Source organism: Hypanus sabinus, chromosome 29 (genome assembly GCF_030144855.1).
Source record: "Hypanus sabinus isolate sHypSab1 chromosome 29, sHypSab1.hap1, whole genome shotgun sequence".
Lineage (NCBI taxonomy): Eukaryota > Metazoa > Chordata > Chondrichthyes > Myliobatiformes > Dasyatidae > Hypanus > Hypanus sabinus.
In genome coordinates this window covers 9,455,548-9,482,546 of record NC_082734.1, presented here as the reverse complement: position 1 = coordinate 9,482,546, position 26,999 = coordinate 9,455,548, and the positions used below count along the sequence as shown (strand labels likewise).

General features: G+C 37.5%; 1 protein-coding gene across 2 annotated transcripts in view; it reads left to right on the top strand.

The window, feature by feature from the left end:
• The window catches only part of tnrc6ba (trinucleotide repeat containing adaptor 6Ba), a 196,546-nt gene that overhangs the window by 26,076 nt on the left and 143,471 nt on the right, over window positions 1-26,999 (top strand). For both annotated transcript variants that reach the window (XM_059953568.1, XM_059953567.1), the window contains exons 2-5: window positions 3,242-3,311; window positions 3,971-4,070; window positions 12,734-12,802; window positions 25,065-25,135. In XM_059953568.1, coding sequence (XP_059809551.1) covers window positions 4,017-4,070; window positions 12,734-12,802; window positions 25,065-25,135 — 194 coding nt within the window. In that variant the 5' untranslated portion in view covers window positions 3,242-3,311; window positions 3,971-4,016. The remainder of the gene's footprint in view (window positions 1-3,241; window positions 3,312-3,970; window positions 4,071-12,733; window positions 12,803-25,064; window positions 25,136-26,999) is intronic.

Genomic DNA, 26,999 nt, shown 5'->3' with positions numbered 1-26,999 from the left:
ATGAATGTATTGCATTAATGCCTCCTGATTACGCCATTCAAGGTAATATTCTACACTAGCATGAGATTACTTTAGAAACCAAGGAGAAAATTCACAAAATTAGGGGTTTTCACTTTGATAATTTGCATTAGGCCCTTCAAGTTTACTGAGTGATTACTAAGGTGTTGTGTCTGAGAATAAACAAGAGGAAAAGTAAGCTTAATGTATTTGCATTTAGCCATGGTAGAACAACTGTGATGGAGTTACATTGAGAACATGCAGCGTTGTGCAAAAGTCTTTGGTACATATATACTACCAGACTGTCTAAGACTTTTGCACAGAACTGTAGTAATTTTATGCTGTAGTGTACTGTTGCCACAAAAAAAAACAAATTTCATGAAATGTGAGTGATGATAAACCTGATTTTGATATGGGTCTGTATTGTGGACTAAGAGTGGGAAGGGGGCAGGGAGAGGGAAATTACGACTGGGAAAGGGGAAGAAAGCAAGGTGGAAGCAGGAAGAATCATAGAGACATTCTGTAATCAAATTACCTTGATTGGTGTCTCAGGGCTGGATGTGTCTGCACCCGCACTACCTCCCCTGTCCCTGGCACTTCTTTGCCATTTGTCCCAGACTCTTCCCACGTTGCTCATGGTGAAGGTGAAAAAGAACCCAAGGATAACAGCAAAAGAGCTGCAGAAATCCCTACAACTTGTTAAAGTCTCTGTTCACTCTGTTCATGTGTCCATTATAAGGAAAGCACTGAACAAGAATGGTGTTCATGGAAGGACACCACAGAGGAAACCACTGTTCTCCAAAAAAAACATTGGCTGCATGTCTCAAGTTTGCAAAAGACCATCTGGATATTCTACAGGGCCTCTGGAACAAAACACTGTGGACAGATGAGATAGAAATGCACATTGCTATGTTTGGAGTTAAAAGGCACTGCATACCAACACCAAAACCTCATCCCAACTGGTGGAAGGAGCATCATGGTTTGGGGCTGCTTTGATACCTCAGGGCCTGGACAGCTTGCAATCGTTGAGAGAACAAAGAATTCAAAATTGTATCAAGACATTTTACTGGAGAATGTCAGGGTAGCTGTCCGTTACTTGAAGCTTAATAGAAATTCACCACAAGGCTACTAAACAGCTTCCTCCCACAGGCAGTTAGACTGCTAAATAGCTGCTCTACTTGACTCTGGACATTTTTAACTTGTACTAGACACTTATAACTTGTTTTTAACTGACATGTGACTGTTGTGTTTTACTATTTATTGTTATGTTTATTATTTAGTGTTATGTTATGTCATGATTGCACTGCTCCTGGGAAACGCTGTCTCATTCTGCCCTGCAGAGCTAATGTACGGTTAGAATGACAATAAAGTTTTTGAATCTTGAAGTTGAATAATGCAACAAGACAGTGATCTGAAAGACAAGAGCAAATCAAGAATAGAATGGTTTAAAAAGAAAATTCCTGGTTTGGAATGGCAAAGTCAAAGTCCCGACTTTAATCCAATAGCAATGTTGTGGAAGGAGCTGAAGCAAGCAGTTCATGCAAGGAAGCTCACCAACATCCCAGAGTTGAAGCAGTTTTGTAAGGATGAATGGCCTAAAATTCTTACAAGCTGCTGTGCAAGACCGATCAACGGTTACTGGAAATGTTTGGTTGAAATTGTTGCTATACAAGGGGATCACACCAGTTACTGAAAGCAAAAGTTCACATACTTTTCCAACAAATACATAATATTAGATCACTTTTCTCAAAAAATAGACAAGCATAATGTTTTTATGTTAATTTATTGAATTGGGTTCTCTTAATCTAGTTTTTGGACTTGCATGAAGATCTGATTACATTTTAGATTGTATTTATGCAGAAATAGAGAAAAATCTACAGGGTTCATGAACTTTCTAGCACCACTGAATCTGTGCCTAAGACTTTTGTGCAGTACTGTATGTTAAAGTTTCTTTTAATATATAAGGGGCAATCAACAGCTGGAGCAAGTTGGCAAAGTATGTGTTAGGGTCAGAATGAAAGCTATAATGAGAAGAAGATATGGATGGCTTTCTAGTAGGTTAAATAAAATATAATTAATGGCCATGTCCATCTAAATCGATTTGATTGCTGTTGCTTTTACTTCTAGTTTCCAGTAAATAAATCCAAACTTTACAATGAAGGGATGGAAATTAGCAGATAAAACAAATGGCGAAAAGATGGAACATGCAAATACAAATTCAGTAATGCAGTTACTTTTTGTGAAATAATTTGCAGCTAACTTAAATCACTTTTATTCTTCCTCTTGCCTTATTAGACCATAAGACATTAGAGCAGAATAGGGTCATTTAACCCATCGAATCTGCTCTCCCATTCCATCACTTATGTGATATTTTGAGATAAAACTGGATTTGATGTTTATTTTTTGTGATTCTTGGGATGTGTATGACACTAGCAAGGTTGTTATTTATTGCCTGTTCTCGGCTGTATTTGTGAAAGTGGTGGTGATGATGATACTTGTTAATTTCAAAGATTCAAATTCAATGTCATGGAAGTAGAGTGATGGATGTTTAAATTGGTGGAGTGTGATTTGAAGGGCATCCTTACATTGATACCTTTTACCTAATGCCTTTGAGTTTCCAGATGTAGGTTGAGCTTAGAAGATGCTGCTATGGAAGATTTAGCAAATTATATCACTGTATTTGTGAAAGTTACCCACTGCAACAGTGGTGTGCTGATGAAAGAAGGAATGGGTTTTAAAGTCAGATGCAATTAATATTTACAATACTTCAGCAGCTTTTTTTGATGAATAGCTTCTATGCTGTGTCACCCAAAATTTGAAAAGAACAATTAGAATCTTACAGAACCACTGGTGTATCTATTATGGATGGAATTTGTGTCAGGGAATTGAGAGTGACTTTTGTAATGCCCAAGATACAGTTTAAAGTGTATTTGCTTATGCACTATTTTCTGGCACCATTCACATTCTTGAGATATCCCAAGATATTTTTCTCCCAGTATTTGTAATTGTTGTAATTTACTAGAAAATTCTAAGGTTGGTATCATCTCACAGAAATGTACTAAGAATGTTTATGGATGCAGAAGATCTTAGAATGTGGAATAAACACATCTTCTGAAATAAACTGTATTTTTGTACAATTGAAAGATCAACTTTTAATAATTAATATTAATTCTTGTTTACAGAAATACTTACGAAAAAGGTGGTAACACAATAAAAAACATAATTATTTGTTATTATATTGCAGGATCTTTTCACCATATGTAGTTGGGAGGGAAGATCTGCTGGGCTATAAACGCCCTTGAAAACTGTCACAGGTAATATGTAACTTTATTTTTATTATGAAGCCCATCTGTAAATTTCTATTAAAATCTGTTTCTGAGCTATTACATGGAGTAGCAAGCCATTTAGTTTGATGTCCAGAGTTTAAGTTGTAGGAATTGTAAAAGTACCTCGGAGAATGCTTTGAAGGGTCTGAGTAAATAAATGTATGAAAACAGGTTTGATGTTCTTGTAGATTACTTTTAGTTCTTCCCATCTCCTTCCTCCCAAGTCTAAGAGCTAGATAGTGAAATAATCTTTAATAGTTTCAATATGTTTATCATTGGATAATCAATTCTATTCAGCACCTGATTGCTTGATGACTGGTGTTGGAAATGGAGGACTGTCACCCGGGGGTGCAGTTGGGACTAATGCAAATTGTTAATGTACAATAATATGAACTATTCAGCATGAGTTTTAATTTTGCTGAGCAGTGTCTAGGATCAGCAGAAAATACTCCATTTTCCAACTCTAGAGCCTGGTTTCAGGTTATAATAATGATTATAAAGTGATACAGTAAAGTCCTGCTAGTGGGGGAGGTGGGTCTCAGATTTAATTTAAGCACTTAAAATGGAGCCTAATTATTATTTGAAATAAATATTGCACTTGCCATGCCTGAGTTTTAATCTGTTAAAACATTTCTCTTTTCAAACAGTGTTTGTACAAAAGTGTTTGCGGATATTTGCACAGAAACCCTTCTCATGCAGGTTAATGACGGGTCAAGGCACCAGGAAGCAAATCCCAAGACCCTTAAGGTAAGGATGTCAGGTTTGGAGTTTTTGGATTATATTTGTAATATAATATGAAGGCCTTTGATTGTGATAGTTTTGACTGTTCTATGAAGGGAATTCATGGCCTGCTGGCAACACACAAAATGCTGGGGGAACTCCATAGGTCAAACAGCACCTATGGAGGGAAATGGACAGTTGATGTTTTTAGTCGAGACTTTACCTGGCTAGGTGAAATGTTAATTGTTCAGGGTTCACTGCAGATTCAGTGTCACTCTACCCTGACAATTTGAATTTAATGGTGACTTGTTTTCTGCGATCCTGGATTAAGCTTAACTTTCTTGTTCCTTTTTGCCCTATTGGTATCTTGGCTTTTTAAAAAAATCGGCATTTCAAGGACTGGGAAAATGAAAGGCATGTCACTCTTTGGTTAGGCTGTGATTATGTGGGCAGTGGGAAAATCATCTCTCTTGTGTTTCTTGATCTTGTCACTCGAGATTCAGTGTCATACAAGCCTGCCACTTTGATCTATTGAGTTCCTCCAGGGTGTTGTTCCTGATTCCAGCATGCAGTCTCTTGTGTTTCAGTCTTGATTTAGATTCTTTAAGCCTGATTAAATCAGGAAGTGCTATTATGGACCTCTGCACTCTGAGACTATAAGAGAAGAAATTATCTAAATTCCAAAACTGGTAATTGTCCTTCAAACGTTGATTGAAACTATTGTGTCTGCAGATGTTATGATGTGCAAGCAAGAGAATAGTCTGTCAGTGCAGTGTCCAGGCTTGTTTTTTTTTAACCAAGGGTTGAAATAGCTTTACAAACAATTAACCAAACGTAGAGTGATCCAGTTTTATTTGCTTGGTTTGAATATAGAATTCCCAAGTGAAAGTTGTACCAAGCATTTGCGTTTTTTAATCTATCAAACATTAATGGAAAATGTTCAAGTCCTCTTGGTAACACTGAATATCTGACATACCATATAGATTGGTGCATAACACTTTAAACTCACTTTCTGTTGATCTTCAGCTTGGGATTTCTGCTCAATCTTTTCACTGCACTGTGTTAGGAACCAATCTGGTATAGGTTAGAAGCCCTTTATGCAGCTTTAAAAGCTCATCTATTGCAGGTGTGGAAAAAATAGAGACTAAATAATGATCATGTTACCATTTAAAACATAGTTTTAGTAGATAGTCAGCGTGCTTGAACTATTTTTATGTCCAGGAAGTGATGCACGGCACTAATGTCGAAACTACTTTTAGAAACATGCTCTACTGTACAAAAAATAACTGCTCCTGGATATTTTACTTTGAGTAACTTTTAGGTAAGTTGAAATCTCTTAAGTCAATTGTCTTCTATCTGTTACAATATCATAGTAGGGGTGAGTTACATAATGAAGTTATGATTGGGTTTGCATACTGAATTTTTTTTTAGTGCATTTCCTTCTGCTTGGTTCAATTCTGTAAATTAATCTCATACAATCTACCACTCAGTCAGAATGTTTTCATTTAACAATTACCACGGGACGAGAACATAAGATGTTCCAATGCAACATCTGACGAGTAATTATAATAACCAAATGCTGATCTTTATTGGGATGTGTGATTGAGGCTCAGTATCTGTTCCAGTGATCAGGTAGTATTCAGAATGTTGCAAAGTAAAGTGTTTCCAGGCAACACACGTGAAATGCTGAGTCAGGCAGCATCTGTGGAGGAAACGCCAAGAGGCTGAATGGCATACCTCAGCTTCTATTTCTTTTTATATTCTCAACAAAACTAGTATCTACCTTACTGTTGTTTATAAAGTAAAGCAGTTTATAAAATATAAACATGAGAATTCTGCAGATGCTGGAAATCCAAAGCAACACACACACACACACACACACACACACACACACATACACAATGCTAGAGGAAATCAGCAGATCAAGCAGCATCTATGGAAATTAATAAACAGTTGCTGTTTTAGGCTGAGATCCTTCTTCAACATGAGAAGGAAGGGGGAAGACGCAGGAATAAAAAGGTGGGGGAAGGGGAAGTAGGCTAGCTAGAAGGTCATAGTGAAGCCAGATGATTTGGAAAGGTTAAGGGCTAGAGAGGAAGGAATCTGATAGGAGAGGAGAGTGGACCATAGGAGAAAGGGAAGGAGGAGGTGACCTGGGGGAAGTGATGGGTAGGTGGGAAGAGATGAAAGGTCTGTACAGTTTGTCTTTTCTATCCATTTTCTGGCACTATCTGTGCTCTAGCTATAAGTATTACTGCAAAAGACTTATTCTTATTATTGCTTATTCTTAATTGCCCTGAGTTTGAATGAGTTTGACAGAACTCTTCGGGGCACTTAAGAATAAATCATATTGGTATGAAAATGTACATTATACTGAATTCAGTGTTTTGTTTACAAAGCACTGCACGACGCAAGAGACAATTTGAGTTATTTACTATTGAATGTACAGTTTCAATGGCAAGTACAGTGATATCTCAACTGTTTTCTATGTGCTAACCTCCAGAATACTGTTCTAGATTTTCCCCAGTTCCATCATCTCTTCAGTAAGTATGTCCTTTATTGCCCTCCATTTGGGTTGTGCTGTCTTTTTTTAAGTCACTAGAAATGGATTTATTTAAGTACCATTTTGGAGGCCTGTGCACTTTAAAAATCTCAACAGTCCATTTTGTTTTGGATGAGATATTAACCTGACACCTTGCCTGCCTTCTTTCCAATTTGATAGGCTCAAAAGATCTTGTGGATCTCCCTCAGTTATTCTGGTTGATACTGCTCAGTTAAAGCTACAAGTAACAGTATCTAGTCAGTTTATGCACAAATTAGTTCCTTTGTTTTCTGCAAGTCATTCCAGTCAATTGAAGTGAAAGATGGAATGTAAATGCAGATCTGTCTTTTACCTGATTCTTAATGATGAATATCAGTAAACTATTTGTTTATGAAGCCAGCTGGTGGTGTAGTGGCATCCTCACTAGATTTTGAGGTGAGCGGTCTCAGGTTAGAATCCGGCTAGCTCCCTGCATGCTTTCCATTCATGCTGTTTTGAGTGTCGAGCTAGCAAGTCAGCCTTTTTAAAAATCAAACAAAAATGCTAAAGAAACGGCAAGGTTACTGCCCGATGCGTCACAAAGCACGGAAAGGAACAACAATTTGTCTGTAAGGAGCAACTGAGCTTTAGCAAAACCTGTGCTCTCATTTGAATTTTTGCATTGATACCACTTAGTCAAGCACTTGATATAATTTCTGCCACTGTTTTAACTAGAAGAAGCTGACACAGCACAGACCAAAAATTAACTCTGGAATGTTCCTTGTCTGGAAACTGAGTCTTTTGCTGGATAAATATTAGACCATGGGGAAAACTTAAGGAACATTTCAACATTTTAATACACAAACAGGGGAAAACCTGCAGTGGGCCTGGCCTGCTGAGTTCCTCCAGCATTTTGTGTGTGTTGCTCAACTTTTTAGCAATTTATTTTGTAATTTTGTTATGGTAAAGTTCCTACCTTGGGCTTAGACCTGCTTTTACTTTTTGACTCTCCCTTCAAGTACGTTTGTAATTAATCAGAGCACCACATACATTGTGGGGACATTAATTGCTTCCTGCTATAACAGTAAGGAGATATGAGACTGTGACAGCAGTGTGTGGACATGAACTGGATGCAGCTGACTGAAAGAAGTCATTGAGCCTGTGTTGAATTAATATTAGTGGAAATGAATTATCGATGTAAAACATGCTTCACTGACCCTGTCCTTTCAGTTGTCTGTTAATTCCAGTGCTTCTGTATCATCTGAATTTTTTTGTGAATAAATTGTATGAGGCTAAAAGGGAAGTGAGTATGAAAAAATTGGATATGTTTATCCAATATTCTCCAGAAATCAGTGGCTATCCTATATTTTGGTGAAGTGATTCTTGTTTATTGGTGAGCTTTGACAGTAACTGTTGCTGTGTGTCTGGCTTGGCTCAATAAGTGCACTGTTGTGGATTTAATTTACTAAACTTGAGCACTTAGTCTATGCTGATACTTCAGTTAATTCCTGAGGGAATCCTGTACTATGGTGATCCCCTTTATTTAAAGGGACATTAAAATTGGATTCTATCTGCTCTCTCAAATGGATACCAATAACGCTGTGGTGCTATTGAGAGAACTGCAGAGAGTTATTTGAGTTACTTCCTTGCAGTTTACCCTTGAACTAACACTTCACGTATAATGCCTATTCATTTCCCAACTACACCATTCTGCAGATCTTGCAAGTCCATTTCTCTTTCAACAGACCTGAGTTTATACTTTTTTTAAATTATCTTGTCACTTTTTTGTTGGGTTAGGGTTCTTGTTCACAAAATGTCTAACTGTCTGTAGATTCCCTTCATCTTAACCATGATGTCACTTCAGAAGTGTTCTATGAGATGTAAATTGCTTTAGGTTATTCTGAGATTTTGAAAACTTGCTGTAGAGATTGTTCTGTATTTCTATTCATCCTTGCGAGAAATTGAGGCCAACTGGATTCTGTTTTGATCTGGTGTTCATTTTCAGCAATGCATCACTGACTTGTGTCAAGGAATGTGGAGCCCTTAACATTTTATTTGTTCACTAGTCCAGGCATGTAGGTGGTTTTCATAGTGCTCCGTTGTTACTTAAAACCTGTAGCTTTTTCATCTGTTGCTTTTATTTTTAGTTGATCTTTCTACTCTTTTCAGATTTGAAAATAACAATGTATTAGCCGCTATAATGTAATACCATGCACTGGGTTGTGTATTTTCTTCATTAATTTCACCGGACTGCACTGCATTGTGCAGTTTTTAAGCAAATGTGCTGTAAATGAGGAATGCTAATTTATGGAGCTGATCACTATCCTTCAAGGTCCACAGAAAATGTGAATAGACACTGGATCAGATACTTCTGCTATCCTGTCTGTGATTCTGAATGTTGTTAGGAAGGAACCACTGTCGAAGTGATTTAACTTCAGATAACTGGTGTGCATGGGACCAAATCAAATCACTACATAATGGGAAAACTGGGAAAAATGTGTAGGTTCATTGATTTTAAATTTTAATCTAGGACTAAAGTATGCTTAAAAATGACATGGTTCGTATTATGAAGTGATGTCCTATGAAGTCAGAGGCCAGATGCTGTTATTTTTTGGCTGCCTACCATCCAAAATAATTTATGCAAGTACGGAACATATTTATTATTTGTTTTCTTGTTTTTTTTATCAGAGATAAACTAATCAGAATCATTAAAAATAATTGATGTTCACTCCATTTCTACAGTGGTTGAAAAGAGTTATCCAATTTAATTTCACCTCTCAACAGTAGGCATATAGCCCTGTCAGTTAACTATATAGTATACATACATGTATTTTTTAAAGGTGATAATCATAATCAGTTTTATTATTACTAATGTGAAATATGTTACTTTACAGCAATGCATAATAAGATATAAAAACAAATAGTACAGCAAGAGAGCAAAAGAATACGGTAGTGTTCATGGGTTCACGGACCTTTCAGAAATCTAACGGGAGGGGAAGAAGCTGCTCCTAAAGTGTTGTGTGTACCTCCTCCTTAATAGCAGTAATGATAAAAGGCCATGTCCTGGATGTTGAGGATCCTTAATGATGGATGCCGTTTTCTTGAGGCATCTTCTTTTGAAGATGTCCTTGATGGTGAGAAGGACTTGCCAGTGCCCATTTTGGAGCTTGCTGAGTTTTTTTGCAGTTTTTTTTTCCACCTTCTGTGATTTGGTGCCTCCATACTAGGTGGTGATGTAAAGAATCAGAATGCTCTCCATGGTATATCTGTGAAAAATAATTGTTTGTCTTGGGCGGCATACCAGACCTCCTCAAAATTGTAATGAAATATAGCTGCTGGCATGCCTCCTTCTTAATTGCATAAGGATGAAGAGTATACATTTTTTCTAAAACACTGCATTAGAGGTTCTCCATAGCCCAGTGGGGCCTAATTTAATTTTTCCTATTGAAGACTGATGAGTTATTTTCGTATCTATTTTTGAGGTGCACTACTGAGATTTTCTTTTGAATTAGTTGTTTAAAATTTGAGCTTATTCATCTCAATTCAACATTATACCCATCATTACCTTGCCACAAAAAATGAGTGATTGCAGACCATCGTTAAAAAGATGTGTGTGACCTGCATTTAGCTCAGTAGCAAAACAACATAGAAATCTGTGTTTTGGCAAGTTAGGTTGAGCATAGAATGTACACTACATTTTAAATTTTTCTAAAATCTCTATAGGATCCCTCCAAAACCTTAATTATAATTCTTCTTGTTGAATTTTGACAAGATTCTTTCAGATCTATTTTTGAGGTACTAAATATTTGGGTGGACCGGACTTAAGTACTTTTGACTGATATCAGTACCTGAACCAGAAAGAGAAACTGAAAATTTGTGTATTGGGTTCCTGTGGGAGACCAGCTACATTTGAATTAAACAAGTCTATCTGAAAGAAAGAGCCACATTTAGTGAGATACCAAATAAATGCCTTTTATTTACAATAACCAACAAATCTTGCTTTTTGGATCCCAATGGTAGAATGAGTAAAACTTGCTATATTAATCTACCTTTAACTAAAGTTTGAAAGCAGAGCTTGATTGCCCTGGCTGTGCCATCATTAACACTTTTGACTGGGGAAAAAAAATTGCACACTTAACCCTTAAATTCCCTTTAAATGGCAAATGTGGGGATTCCCTAAGTGGTTAGGGAACTACAAAAGAAAAATATGTAAAAGATTGTAAACTGATTGGCTGAGATGAATATCCAATAGCTTATAAGCAGCTGTTGAAGCCTTAGTTCAAATGGTATATGATCATAGACAAAAAAAAATTGGAGGTGTTACTTTTGGCCTAAATAGATATTTTCATCATGTGTTACATTTATTCGACATTGTACGAAGCAGATGAATTGAAAGCCTGTGCTAAAGCATCCATTTATTTGGGAAAATGTTAAATAATTTGACCTGATAAACAATATGGATATATATTTGACATTGGTAAGAAAGCTTGCTTCAAATTTACTCAGATTAGAAAATGGTGAAGTTTAACAGCAAAGGGCAAGGAGTTGTTTATAATGTATTGGCCTTAATCTTAAAACTCAGTGCTTTTTTTCAAAGTCATTTATATATTATTGGTCCAGAGTTGGAAGTAAAACAAAATCTAAATATTTTTAAAAGTACAAAGTAAATTTATTATCAATGTCCATATATGTACCTATACAACCTTGAGATTTATTTTTTGCTGGCATTCACAGTAAGTACAAAGAAACACAATAGAATCAATGAAAGACTGCACACAAGATGGACAAACACCCAATGTGCAAAAGACGACAAACTGCAAATACAAAAAGAAAAAGATAAAGTGATATGTAGTGTATTCTGAATACTACAACATTGATATCAAGTAATTTTACACATTGTTCATGGATATGAACATTCTTGTAGAGAAACATGTTAAATATAATTTTTGATACATAATTTCAGTGTATATGTTTTTATTATCTTTAACCCTCTATAACAATGGAATTAAAATTGTGTTTAATTCACAAGGAGTGTTATAAAATCTGATTGCATTGAAATAAAAGCAAATGTCATTATTGCCAACATGATAATCTAAGCATGGCAGGGTAAATCTACACAATACTCAACTTTTGGGCTAAATAGTGTTTTGTGAAGTTCTGTCATAGCTCTCTACTCTGCTATTCTACATCTTGCCTTTTTACCACCCTAATAACAACTCTTTGTTTTAGGATCTGTGGACGTACTTTTATAGTATTAGTATCTGGGGTGTATATTTGTAAATATGCTGCTGCAGGCTGAGGCAATGAAGTTGTGTATAAGGAGAGAAGGAAAAACAATCATAAATCTTAATCTAATATCTCCTTACTCTGATACTGAGATTAGTTTTGCATTTTGGATTCAGGAAATGCGCTGGGCATGTCCATAAATGTCACATGGCCAACTTAAAGTTATTTGTCTTTGTGTGAATACATTTCCCATACTAAGGGCTTTGAACTATATTCCTTGTAATTTGGATGAGGTTGTTACCAGATTTAGTAAAATGGAGGCATTATAGACTGCAGATGTTGGAATCTGGAGTGGGGAAAAAGCAACCTGCTGGAGAGTCTTGGTAGGTCAGGTAGTGTCTGTAGAGTGTAAGTAGACAATTGACGATAGAGGGGAATGGACAGTTGATGTTTCTGGTCAGTCCAGAGGAAGGGTTTTGATCCAAATATTAACTACTATTTTTCTCTCTGCAGATGCTCCCTGACCTGTTGTGTTCCCCAGCAGCTTTATTTTCTGGCTTTGTGCCAGGTTATCTACCCAAAGCTATAAGATATGATTCTCATTTGCCTTTCTCCAGTGTATTACATAGGCTCTTGCCAATAAACAGTGAACCAGATTATTGTTCATTTTGGATCTCAAGGATAGCATCTTCTGAAATTTTTTTTGTCTGTTTGTGAGGCATTTACGAGTACATGTTTTTTGTTTTCTACCCTCACTTTCTCTTGCTCTCACTTTCATTTTATTTTCCCCCACTTAGTTGTGTTTTCTTGTATGTGTGTTTCTTTGGTCTCTCCCTGTCGTGGCTTTAATTTTTTCACCTCATTGATGATCTAATCTATGGTCCATGTCTTGATTTTGTAGAATTTACAGATTGCTCAGAATCTGATGTTATTCTGTTTCTAGGAGATGGAGAAGATGACAGAGGAACTGCACGTACAGGCAAAGGAACATAATGCTAACACGGAGGTTCAGGTAAAAATGATTGTCATTTCAGATCAAAATGAGTTACCTGGTTCTGTTGCATGTGCCACTGCTGCTGTTTATGGCTCAATGGCAGAGTCAGCAAAATTACACAAATTCCTCAGATTTTAAAAGTACAGATAGTTTATTTAGGCTAACTGCCAGAGTGACCACCATTGGGGGGAAAAGTAGATGTTCTCTTTAGAAATACTATAATAATTGTTCTTTAAGCACTTGAAGTACAGTGTAATAAAACTTTGCACACAATGCATGGATTGGATTATTCCATGAGCTTTCTGATTTTTTAGCGCACTTTGTTTAGAGGAAGCTTTTTCTAACTTCTGCGTATGACCCAGCTGTAATTTTGTAGCTCCTTTCACATACACTCCCCACAAAGTTTATCTCCTAACAAGTCTGTAGGTCTTCAATCAACTTCTTATTTAATCTTTTATGTTTCAATATGTCATGTCCCTTACAGCCACAGTAAATGAACAAAGAAGTTCTACTGAGTACAATGCTAAGATGATTAGTTAATGAGGTGACTTTGGTTGTTGCTAGCTTTTATTTTCGCTTTGGATGCTTAGGAGTGTGAAGTAACCAAGAATCACTGTTTGCTTTAAGGTCAGCCATAATGGTCTGTGGAAATTAGATTTAATAAATTCAGAATAATACAACCAAGAAGCAGAGTGATTACTAAAGCTAGAAAAAATAACTAGAAATGATTATTTTACATTGAATTTCTTTGATGGAAATCAACAGGGAGATAAAAAGCAAGTTGTAAATGGTAAAAATCTGAGATGACTGCAGTGCTTGGGGGATGCAGCAGCTAAGTCAACAATTGCATGAAAATGGATATCAGTGTTTGAAGTGGAACTCTTTGATCTTAGCTCAGTAATGAGTGTCTCCACCTAAAAGAGCAACCTTCCCTTTCATCTTTTCAGATACTGACTAACCTCCTGCACTGTTCAGTAATGTTATACTTAACTGAATTAGGATAAAATTTGTATGTAGACCCCCAAACAGTAGTAAAGATGTGGTCTACAAATTACAATGGGAGATAGGAAAGCATGCCAAAAGGCCGATGGTACAATAGTTATGGGAGATCACAGGATGTAGGTAGATGGGGAAAATCAGGGCAGCTTGTAGTTGAGCTCATGAGGGTATTAGCTATTCCGGATTGGGTGTTGTGCAAAGAACTGGAATTGATTAAAGAGCTTAAGGTAAAGGAACTTTTGGGGACCAGTGATCATAATATGATAGAATTCACTCTGCAAATTGCGAAGAAAGAGCTAAAGTACTACAGAAGAGTAAATGAAATTACGGAGGCATGTAAATGTAATAAATGTAAAAAATCATTGTATTTCAGTTAGGGGTGAATCTATGGAACAGTTGTAGTAAGAATTTAAAAACATGCACTACACTTAAGTTTAAAAAATTAATGAACAAATATAAAATACATGATTTAAAATGAATGGAATGTAAACAAATGATATTTGGAATTGAATTTTGTTTTAAAAGATTATGAAATTTTTTGTTTTTGATGTGATGATTGATGCTAAATATGTTGTTGTATAAGTAAAAGGGGTAGGCGTAATAAACTGTAGCTTCAGCCTACACCATTTTGGTCTGTTTTAAAGAATATCTATGTTTTTTGTCTTATGAAATCATCGTTGTAAATGATGCTTTTTGTTAATGTTTGTGCTGACCGAAATATATTAATTTCATTCATTCATGTGAGAGGAGGTGACCAAAATTGATTGAAAAAGAACATCGGCAGGGATGATGGCAGAGCAGCAATGGCTGGAATGAGAGCAATTTGGATGGCACAGGTTATGCACATCCCAAAGAGGAAGAAGTATTCTAAAGACAAGATGACACAACTGTGGCTGACAAGAGAAGTCAAAGCCAATGTAAAAGCCAAAGGGGGGCATTTAATAGAGCAAAAATTAGTGAGGATTGGGAAGCTTTTAAAAACCAACAAGGTAAAAAAAAAAGTTATAAAGAAAGAAGAGATAGAATACGAAGGTAAACTAGCCAGTAATATTAAAGAGAATACTAAAAGTTTCTTCAGAAATATCAAGTGTAAAAGAGAGGCGAGAGTAGATATTGGACCGCTGGAAAATGATGCTGGAGAGGTAGTAATGGGGGCCAAAGAAATGGCAGAAAAACTGATTAAATATTTTGCATCAGTTTTCACTGTGGAAGACAATAGCTGTATGCTGGAAGTTCAAGAATGTCAGGGGGCATGAGGTGTGTGAAGTTGCTATTATTAGGGAGAAGGTGCTTGGAGAGCTGAGAAGTCAGTCCCCTGTACCAGATGGTATACACACCAGGGTTCTGAATGAGGTAGCTGAAAAGATTGTGGAGGCATTAGTAATGATTTTTTAAGAATCAATTGATTCTGGTATGGTTTCAGAAGACTGGAAAATTGCAAATGTCACTCCACTCTTCAAGAAGGGTAGGAGGCAGAAGAAAGGAAATTACAGGCCACCTCAGTGGGTGGGAACTTGTTGGAGTCGATTGTTAAGGATGTGGTTTCAGGGTATTTAGATGTACTTGATAAAATGGGCCATAGTCAGCATGGATTCCTTAAGGGAAAGTATTGCCTGATAAATCTGATGGAATTCTTTGTCTATCCACCTTGTTATTTCTTCAAAGGAGAATTAGTGGATGCTGTGTACTTGAATTTTCCAGAAGGTCTTTGACATGGTGCCATACAGGGGGCTACTTAGGTTAAGCTTCCAAGGTATTACAGAAAAGATGCTATCATGGATAGACCATTGGCTGATTGGCAGGAGGCAAAGAGTGGGGTTACAGGGAGACTTTTCTGGTTGGCTGCTGGTGACTTGTGTCTGGGACAGTGATTTGGATGATGGAGTTGATGGCTTTGTGGCCAAATTTGTGGATGATGCCAAGGTAGGTGGAGAGGCAGGTTGTTTTGAGGAAGTAGAGAGGCTACAGAAGGAATTAGGCAGATTAAGAGAAAAGGCAAAAAGGTGGTAGATGGAATACTGTGTTGGAAGTGTTTGGTCATGCACTTTGGTAGAAGAAATGAAAGCATAGACTATTTCCTAAATGGAGGGAAAATTTAAAAATTCTGGGCGTCCCTGTGCAGGATTCCATAACACATAGGAGCAGAATTAGGCTATTCAGCCCATCAAGTCTGCTCTGCCATTCCATCATGGCTGATCCTGGATCCCATTCAACCAGCCTTCTCGTCGTATCCTTTGATGCCCTGACTGCTCAGGAAATTATAAACTTCTGCCTTAAGTATGCCCAGGGACTTGGCCTCCACAGCAGTCTGTGGCAGAGCATTCCACAGATTCACTACTCTCTGGCTAAAAAAAAATCCTCCTTACCTCTGTTCTAAAAGGTCACCCCTCAATTTTAAGGCTGTGCCATCTAGTTCTGGAAACCCCAACCATAGGAAATATCCTCTCCACATTCACCCTATCTAGTCCTTTCAACATTCAATATATTTCAATGATGTCCCTCCCCCCCCCCCCCCCCCCCACCATGCATTCTTCTAAATTCCAATGAGTACAGGCTCAAAGCTGCCAAATGCTCCTCACATGTTAACTTCTTCATTCCCGGAATCAACCTTGTGAATCTCCTCTGGACTCTCTCCAATGACAACACATCCTTTCTGAGATATGGGGCCCAAAACTGTTGACAATACTCCAAGTTCACCCTGACTAGTGCTCAGCATTATCTCCTAGCTTTTATATTCTATTCCCCTTGAAATAAATGCCAGCATTGCATATGCTTTCTTTACCACAGACTTGACCTGTAAATTAATCTTTTGGGAGCCTTGTACAAGGACTCCTAATTCCTTCTGCATCTCTGATGTTTGAACCATCTCCCCATTTGGATAATAGTTCGCACTATTCCATCTGTCACTTTTTTTTTGCCTGTTCTTTCAATTTGTGTAAGCCCTGCTACAATCGCATTGCTTCCTCAGCACCTCCTACCCCACCACCTAAATTCGTATCAACTGAAATTTTGCCACAAAGCCATCCATTCCATTATCCAGATCATTGACAAACAATGTGAAAAGCAGTGGTCCCAATACTGACCCCTGAGGAACACCACTAGTCACTGACAGCCAACCAGAAAAGGCCCTTCTTATTCCCATTCGCTGCCTGCTGCCTGTCAGCCATTTATCTATGCTAGTATCTTTGCTGTAACACCATAGGATTTTATCCTGTTAACCATCATGTGTAGGACCTTATCAAATACCTTCTGAAAATCCAAGTAAATGACATGCACTGCCTCTCCTTTGTTTACTTTGCTTAAGCTTCCTTTTACAGAAACCATGCTGATTTTGTCTGATTTTTATCATTAGTCTCCAAGTATCCTGACACCTCATCCTTAAGAATAGACTCCGACACTTTCCCAACTACTGAGGTTAGGCTAACTAGTCTATAATTTCCTTTCTTTTGCCTTACTCCCTTCCTAAAGAGTGGAGTGACATTTGCAAACGTCCAGTCCTCCGGGACCATGCCAGAATCAAGTGATTCTTGAAAGATCATGATCAATGCAACCATTATCTCTTCAGCGATCTCTCTCAGGTCTCTGGGATGTAGTCCATCTGGTCCAGGTAACTTATCCACTATAAGACCTTTGAGTTTGCCTAGCACTTTTTCCTGTGTAATAGCAATAGCAAGCACTTGTGCACCCTGACACTTATGGACCTCTGGCACACTGCTAGTGTCTTCCACAGATGCAAAGTCCCATTAAGTTCATCTGCCATTTCTTTGTCCCCCATTACTACCTCACCAGCATCATTTTCCAGTGGTCCAATATCAACTCTCACTTCCCTTTTACTCTTTGTATAACTGAAAAAAACTATTGTTTTTTTGATTCCCTAAAGTTACTTTGCTAGTTGAGTTGGTGGTGAGGAAGGCAAATGCGATGTTATGCTTCATTTCAAGAGGACTAGAATATAAAGGCAAAGCTGTAATGTTGAGTCTTTATAAAGCACTGGTGAGACCTCTCGGGGTATTGTGAGCAGTTTTGGGTCCCTTATCTAAGTAAGGATGGCTCTGGGCCTCTATTCACTGGAATTCAGAAGAATGGAGGGGTAACCTCATTGAAATCTATTGAATGTTGAAGGCCTTGGTAGAGTGGATGCCAAGAGGATGGTTCCTATGATGGGGGGTTTAAGACCAGAGGACACACTCTCAGAATAGAGGGACATCCTTTTAGAATGGAGATGAGGAGGAATTTCTTCAGTCAGAGAGTGGTAAGTCTCTGGAATTTGTTGCCACAGGCAGCTGTGGAGGGCACGTCATTTGGTACATTTAAGGCAGAGGTTGATTGATTCTTGTTTAGTCAAGGCATGAAGGGTTACGGGGAGAATGCAGGAAATTGGGGCTGAAAGGAAAAATGGATCAGCCATGATAAAATGGCAGAGGAGACTTGATGGCCCAAATGGCCTAATTCTACTCCTATATTTTATGTTCTCAAAAGTTACTCAGGGCTTTCGGTGTATGAGAGTATATTCAAAGGGACACACATCATGGAAGGTGGCTATTGGGTCCATTATAGCTTGTTGAGAAAGAACTACCCTGCCTAATCCCATCTTCTGGTTTTCATCTGAAAAGACTTCCTTCAGCATTCAGCTTTCAAGAAAAACAACTCGTCCTATCCAATCTTTCCTAATAATCTAGTATATTACTAAAACGCTCTGTATGTCTGTGACCTCCAATTAGCGCAAATGGTGCATTACAGTGGCACTTTTTTTTTGGCTAAAGTCGACTTAAAATGCGCTAACTTACAGAATGCAGGCAAAGTTCAGGATTATATATTCGTATAAAATTGCTTATTCGCAAAAATCAGCAGGCTGGCGTTCATCCAAGAGCCGATCCGCCATCATGGAAATCATGACGCGACATCACGACGCATATGCATGGCCAGCCTCAGCAGAGACACCAACTGGAGCAAAAGGGCAGGGCAGCTCTATTTCAAGCGGTCACATATCACCATCAGCATGTGCAGGATTGGGACAGATCGAACCGTCACCCATCAATAAGAGATCATTAAATCTTGCTGTAATGACGTACTTCCCTTTCAATATTTTTATTAGTTTCTGCTTAAAGGAATACCAGAAGTCAAAAAAATTACCAAATACATTGTATTAAAAATACAGTTACAATCACAAACCCTGTATTCATAAAAATTAAATTAAATAGTAATATTGAAATATAAAACATTTTGTGTACAGAAGAAAAATCTAAACCCACTACCAAAGTCAGAGCTGTTAGGAAAAGCAAGAAAAAGGGGGTTAAAAATCCTTATCATATAATAAAATATATTATTAGCCACCATCTCTACTTTTACAACAAATCAAAGGTTTTGAAAATAACTCAAAAATGGTCCCCAGAATGTATAAAAGTCTTGACTAGAATCAAAAACTGATCATTGGATCTTCTTTAAATTTAAGCATGACATAACATCCCGTAACCAGTACTGACGTACTTCGAGACACCCATCAAATCTTTTGCTGCAGTCAAAGGACAGCAGTGATTATATCACGTCCATTTAGGAGAGCGCCAACCACATCATCAAGAATAATCAGCTTCCTTTGGTATTACTGCTTTGTATCTTCCATCCAGAATTAGGGTTAAAAAAAAATATGGTCAGCCTAATTATGCCACCTGGAAAGAGAAGGGGGATGCCAAACGTCATTGGGAAGTGTCAAGGAGAGGGAGAAAACAAGAATCGGATGAGGCCAGGGCCACACGACTCCAGGATCAAAGAGTCAGGACAAAAAAGATGAGAGAAGAGGAGACAGAGGGGAAGGGGCATGCACATCTCCAGAATGACAACAACAGGTACAGAAGGAGGAGAAAGGAGGAGACAAAGGAGCTGAGAAATGCACGTCTCCAAGATCAGAGACAAAGAACAAACAGCAGAAGAAATGAAGTGACGGCGCATGAAAGAACTGCACATCTTCAGAATGACAACAAGAGGCACAAGGGTGGCTGATCAATCAGAAATGTTGCCATGAGAAGTGTCCTTCATTAATCGAGGAGGAGCTGTATTTGCCTTGCTACACGTCGTTCTTCTTTAATAAACTGGTTTTTATTCTTCAATTTCTGAAGCAAAGCAATACCAATAGCATTAAGGAAAATTTAATGTTCATTCTGGTCACATCAGACTGCACTACCTTTCTCTCAAAGGGTGCCCCAACGTGTCACCCTTTTGTCTAGTAGTTAATATATTTCTGCTCTTAGCAACATCCTGGTAAATATGCTCTGCACCCTATTCAGTGCAGTCATATCTAACCTGTAATGTGGTGGCCAGAATTTTGGAGTACTCAAGTTACACACAGGTTCTAATGTAACCTCCCAACTTTTACTCTGTACATCAGCAAATATCGCAAGAGATTCCACTTAAGAGATTTAACCATCTTATTGACCTGACTCACTACCATCAAGGATCTGTGGCTATACACTTCAAGCTCTGTTTGATCCTTCACACCTTCACTTGTTTTATGTAGATCCTTGGTATGTTACACATCCCTAATGTGCAGCCTTGTGCTTCACTGGATTAAATGTCATTTGTCACTTTTCTGTCTAATTAACCAGACCATCTGTTTTACACTTTAGCAGTTTTCTCTTCACTAACAACAACATGGCTATTTTTTAAAAATCTGCAAACTTTCATGGTCCCTATATTTCACTAAACTATCATTATGTTCTCCAACAGAGCAAGAGAGTAAGTAATGAAAGCAGCCTGTTAAAATGTCTGTGAGCTATTACTTATTTCTTCATGATACTGACCAATTCTGGATCCAATTTGCTGTCCTATCATGAATTTAATATGTTTCCATTGACCTAATTACCCTGTCAACCACCTTTGTAATTCATGCTCTTACCCTCTTCAAAAATAAAAAAGACTCTGATCAAGTTAGACAAGACCTTCCTTCATGGATCCATTCTCAACATCGTTGATTAATCTGTGCCTTTTGAATAATGGTGCCTCTCAGAATTGATTCCGGTGATTTTCCCACTGTTGAACTTAAACTATCTAGTCTATAAGTGCTCAGGTTATTCCTTCCACTCTTTATAAACATTGTCAGTCCTCTGCATCACTCTTAAAGTCATGAAGGATTAAACAATTATTTCCTCCCTTGCTGCTTTTAACAACCTGAAATATATTTCTTTTGGCTTTAGCAATTTATCCACTTTTAACGATGTTAACGCTAGATTTGGCACCTTTTTTCTTTGTGTGAATAATGAACTCTTTACATCTCACTCTTGAATTTACTTTCCATTACCATAAGACTGATTTACTTTCATGCTGCTGGTTCTGATCCACTTTTACTAAAACTTCATAATCCAATAAAATTTGTATTTTCCCAATTTGGATGCTTTTTCTTAATTTAGCTTTCTTCCATAGCTATGTTGTGTCTAATGTATTAATGATTACCACTGTAAAAATGTTCTTACAATTCTGCACTTTTATGTCCTAAAGCTAAATCCAGAATTGCCCCACTCTTGTTGAAACCATACTAGTTTAAAAAAGAAGCACAGATTCTGTGATTTTTATACCCCAGCTTGGAATTAATCACTATAATTGTTTTAGTGATTTTACAGTTGTAAGAACTTTACTTATAGATTTGTTTCTTTGGGCCTTTGTGCTATGTGGTATAGCCCCAAAAGTGTGATTATAGTGTATGAGACTATCCCGCTAGTTTAATCCATATAGTCTAATTTGATGATCTTTTCATACTGTACATGTTATCCCTTCTCACTTTTTTGACTTGTCCTAACCAATTTTGGCATTCCCTATATTTCTTTTAATCCATCTCTATCTTGTTTAGTGAATCTTTGCTGCAAATCTTTAACCAATGTGATATTATTAATTAAAATAACATTCTTTCATGTCTGTTTGGTTCTTCAGCATTAGTATACACTTCTGTACACATTGGACTGTAGCACTGGAATTAATTTGGAGATAACTAACTTGGGTGGTCCTGCTTCTTAATATCTTCACTAATTCTTTTAACGTCCACCTGCATAATCTAGTTCCCCTTTCTGCCAGTATTATTGGATATATATTGACTCTGGCTACTCACCTTCTCCCTCTAGAATATTCTGCAGACACTCAGTGATACCTTTAGCATTATTAGTGCAATATTTCATCCCTAAATCAATCAGCAAACTTAGAAATGCCTATCCATTATCTAATTGTAGAATTCCTACCACTACTGTTTACCTTTCTTGTATTATTCTTTTGTAATGTCCTTGGTTTGCTCCCTAAAAAAAACACCTATCCTATTTATATTCCGACTGTTATTGATTGGAGAGCAAGATCCTCCCCTTACAGAAGGGTATACTCTTAAATCAACATGTTGATTTTTTTCTTAGTTGTCTGTGTACAGTGGAAAACAGTTCACAGGAAAACTATGATCTGAAGCGCGCTATTGATGACACATACTTTGTAAGTGACCCCAGATGTGCCAGCTGCTCATCAGATTCCAAAACCGAGAGTTTAACCATCTCCAACTAACTAGACTTCTTGGACTTGTGGTTATCTAGGAGTTAAGGATTGAGGTGATTTGCCAACAAAGTAAAACGCACACGCACACACACACTCACACTCACACTCACTCACAGCACAGTAACCAATTCTTTCATTTGTTCTGACCTTAATCAACAAGCCAGCACCATGCTGTTTCCCACTCCTCCTTGTGTCATTTCTGTTTTCAAAAGAATGTATTTGTGAAGTGCTTCACCTAATTTTCCCACTTCTCAGTATTCTTAGTTTTGTACCCTGCATGAGTGAAGGGCTACGGGGAATTGACAGTAGAGAAAAGTTAGGCCAACATAAAACAGCTGAAGTAATAGCGAATGGCAGAACAGGCTTGTGGATTCAAGTGGCCTTCTCCTATTTTCGTTTGTTTTCGTGCACTCTATGAAATTCGATATGTATAAATTTCAAGTTCAAAGTAAATTTATTATCCAAGTATGTATATGTCACAATATACAAGGGTTGCTTCTTCCTGTGAAATTAGTGTCTTTAATTATGTTGCTGAATAGTTTCTCAGTGTTAGTTATTTAAGGGAACATGGTCACTTGTTTTTTTAACTTATGTGTTAGTTATGCCCACTCTGTCACCTTTGAGCTGGATTTTATGGGTTTGAGACTCTAAAGTTCAAAATAAATTTATTATCAAAGCACGTATATGTTACTCTGTACAACCCTGAGATTCATTTTCTTGTGAGCATAATAACCATAATAGAATCAGTGAACAACCTCACCAACTTGGGATTTCAACCAGTAGGCAAAAGACCACAACCTGTGAAAATACTAAAATAAATAAATAAATAGATAGATAGATAGATAGATAGATAAATAAATAAAATTGAGAACATGAAATGAAGAGTTCTTGAAAGTGAGTCCATAGGTTGTGGGACCATTTCAGTGATGGGGCAAGTGAAGTTGAGTGAAGTTATCTTCTTTGATTCAAGAGTACGTTGACTGACAGCTCTTCCTGAGCCTGATGGTGTGAGTCCTGAGGCTCCTGTACCACCTTTCTGATGGCAGCAGTGAGAAGAGAGCATGTTCTGGGTGATGGGAGTCCTTGATGATGGGTGCTGCTTAGTTTAGAAATGCTCAATGGTTGGGAGGGCTTTACCCATGATGGACTGCACCACATCCACTACTTTTTGTAGGATTTTCCATTCAAGGACATTGGTGCCTGCGTACAATGCTCCTTTGGTCAACATCTTCTGGATTGATCATGAAACCATCTTTTTCACTTTTACATTTGTATCTCATCTTGAATGTGATTCTGGAACTGTTGGAGCCTGCTTTTGCTGTATGGAGATCTTTTGGGTGCCTCAGCACTCTAGTCTCCGGGAAGCAGAGGCAGTGTGAGCGAACCTCGTGGCGAGAAGGCTGCAGGATGGTGCGCAAGCTGATGTTTAACGCCATTTTGACGGTTATAGCTTCCATTGTTTGCAAATTAAAGTGCCAAGGGCAATTGAAGCATCAAGATAAATGCCGGAGTTTGGGTGTTTGAGCGCTCTGTCAGGATTCTGGGAGGCAGAGACCACATGCACAAGCCTTATAGTGGGCAGGCAGCAGGACAGGATGCAAGACTGGTTGGCTCTGTTTCACCGATTATAGCTTCCATTCTTCGTCAATTAAAACAACAAGGGAGATGGAAGCATCGAAGTGAATGTAGAGGGTGAGCACTGCCTGCTCGCCTTTGATTGGTTGCTCTGTACTGGGGGGGGGGGGGGGGTGCCTGCTGCTGTGTGTTGGCCAGGTTTTTTCTGCATTTTTGTTGTGGACTTGGACTATACACTCTTACTTTCCAGTCTTATAGTTTTTATATTGTGTTTTTTCACCAGATTTTCTCAGTTCTTTGTGTGTGAGGAGGTGGGATTTGGGAGTTGATGATTGTGCTGCTTTCTTTCTTGGTTTCATGGCTACCTGAAGAAATGAAGAATTTCAGAGTTGTATACTTTGATAATAAATGAACATCTGAACCTTTGGCTGCTTCAAAGCCTGTTATGGAAATACTAGTCAATGTAGTCCCTGCTGGCAGCCAGTTCTACTGTGCCATTATCACCAGACAGCATCTTATTTAACACAGTGAAAGAAATTAGTATGGTCAGAGTTAAGTTAAAATTTTGATTGCAACACCTAACAAAATTTTTGAACAGATTCTGAATTTTGTGTTTCATTGAAGCAGTGCTACTTGCTAGTTATATCGTGTAAATCTGGCTTTGTAAGATTAGTCTTCAAATAAGATTTGTGATACATGTATATAAAATGGATCCTTGTATGACATTAAGGTAAATAAAGAGTTGACTTCTTCTGACTGATCTTGACTATCATTTTTAATTTGTTAAACATAGAGTAGTTGCCCAAAATATGAAAATTGTGACCAGTGCAGTATGCAGCACTGTCTCTGCTGGAATTTGAAGACATACTGGAGAATTGTTTGAGTGGGGTCATCTGTTTTTTAAAAATTTCTTCTGCTTTCCACTAACAACATTTGGCGAAGAAGTGCCCCATGGGGTATGATCTTGTAACAAACCAAACCATAAAAATTCATATCTCCTGGAAAAAAATGCAAAACTAATCCCTTGAGAAATAAGAATGTCCTGTGAAGGAAAATTAATGGTGTTAAGATTTGGAACAAAGGTAGCTTAAGAGAGACTTCATAGAGAATAGAAGATATTAAACGGTATAACATTTGGAGAAGTTTTTCTGCTTATGATCTTTGTCAGTCCTTGCCATTCTTGTTACAGACTGAACGAGAAGATTTTTCATCAGATGAGCACCGTGACACATCAGAATCTCCAAGTGAAGAGAGCAAGCAGTAAGTAATGAAGAATGGTCAGAGAGATTGTATTTGCATTTGGTTTATGATGCTTTGTTTGCCAAAGGACTGCCTCTGAAGTGAGATGTTGTTTCCTTTTCATGTAGTTGTGTTCTCTCCCCTTGAGGATTTGAAGTTGCTAACATGGCTATGATTATGTTTGCTTTTGCTTTGACTGTCAATGTATAACCAGAATCAGGTTTAGTATCACCGACATATGCCGTGAAATTTGTTAACTTTGCAGCAGCTGTACAATGCAATACATGATAAGTAGAACAGAATTATTGTAAGTATATATTTATATATTAGATAATGAAATTAAATAAGTGGTGCAAAAAACAGAATTTAATTTAAAAGTAGTGAGGTAGTGTTCATGGGTTCAATGTCCACTTAGAAATTGAATGACAGAGGGGAAGAAGCTGTTCCTGAATTGCTGAGCGTGTGTCTTCAGGCATCTCTACCTCCTTCCTGATGCTAACAATGAAAAGAGGGTGTATCACTGAACAGTTTGTAGTCTGTGCTCCCCTCTTGCCTCGTCTGTTATTCAAGAGATAACTTGCCTACTGTAGGTAGGTCCACTTACTTTGGCCCATGTTATTGGATATATATTACTAGAAACTAAGCACAGAATGCAATGATATGCTATTAGAATAGTACAGGAAAAGGAGTGAAGAGCTTGGGTTTCATTTGTGATATAGTCACAAAGGTTATGTGTGCAAATCCCATCTAACAGAGAAAAATACTGTCTGATACTCCTTACAGTAAATAAAATTCTGCACAGTTTCAGATGCAATTTTTCCCAGATGAAACATTGAATTGAGAGCCTGGTGGACATGGCCTTTTGGATGAATTCAAGAAGGGAAATTCCCTTTGTGGTTCTATCTAATAATTATCCTTCATCCAACGTTATTACAGCAGATTATTTATGCATTTTGCTGTCTGTGGGAGCTTGCTCTGTGCAAATTGGCTGCATGATTCCTATGTTGCAACATTGACTACAGTTCCAAAATATCTAATTGGCTGGAAAGTGCTTATAAAGTCTGCTAGGTCACAAACAAGGTGGTATATGAAACTAAATCCTTGCACTCTTTATGATAGTTGAGTATACTCGTGTATCTTGCAATCTGTGAGGAGCAATCTGTTATTACTTCTATTGTGCTTTGCCTGTGCACGATGTTTTAACAATCTTTGTTCCTCAGATGGCTTTAGTTCATGGGTGTTTCAAATGGAATTACAACTTGGAAACTTCAGATTAAATTGTTGCCAACTTTATGCTTTTCAGCAATAACCTTTAATGTTTTGTATTATTTTTACAACTTTCATATACTTAATTCTAAAGTACTGATTTTGTAGAAATGATTTACGGTAATTGACAATCTTTTAACTGTCTATTCAGAAATTGCCTTGGTCCAGGAATTAGTTCACCATTTACTTTCTTCTTTGCTCCCATCTGATTTACTAGCACCATTGTTCCTGAACCCCCTTTAAGCTTCCTGAGATCACTGGGGAATTTATTATTAAAAAATAGTGAGAAAGGATTTTGTTTGTTCTCTTTTTGTCCTAAATTTCCCAAACTTGATGCTGTTCCTGGACAGGTTATTTAGAAAGCTGTAAAATATAGCATAAGTCGCTAGTACACAAATAGCCAATTATGTATAAATATGTTGAAAACCGTGTAGGGTTTGAGTAACTTAGTTTAATTTTGTACTGTGTGGATGTTCTCTCTGCATAGCTTTTATAAGAGGGCACGTTACATTTTGCACTATATATGGGATACAGTGCTCAGCTTAGGTATGGAAAACTTTTTTTAAAAAAAACTTGCAGTCGATGTTGGATGATTAAAACTGGTTCAAAGCAGAACTTG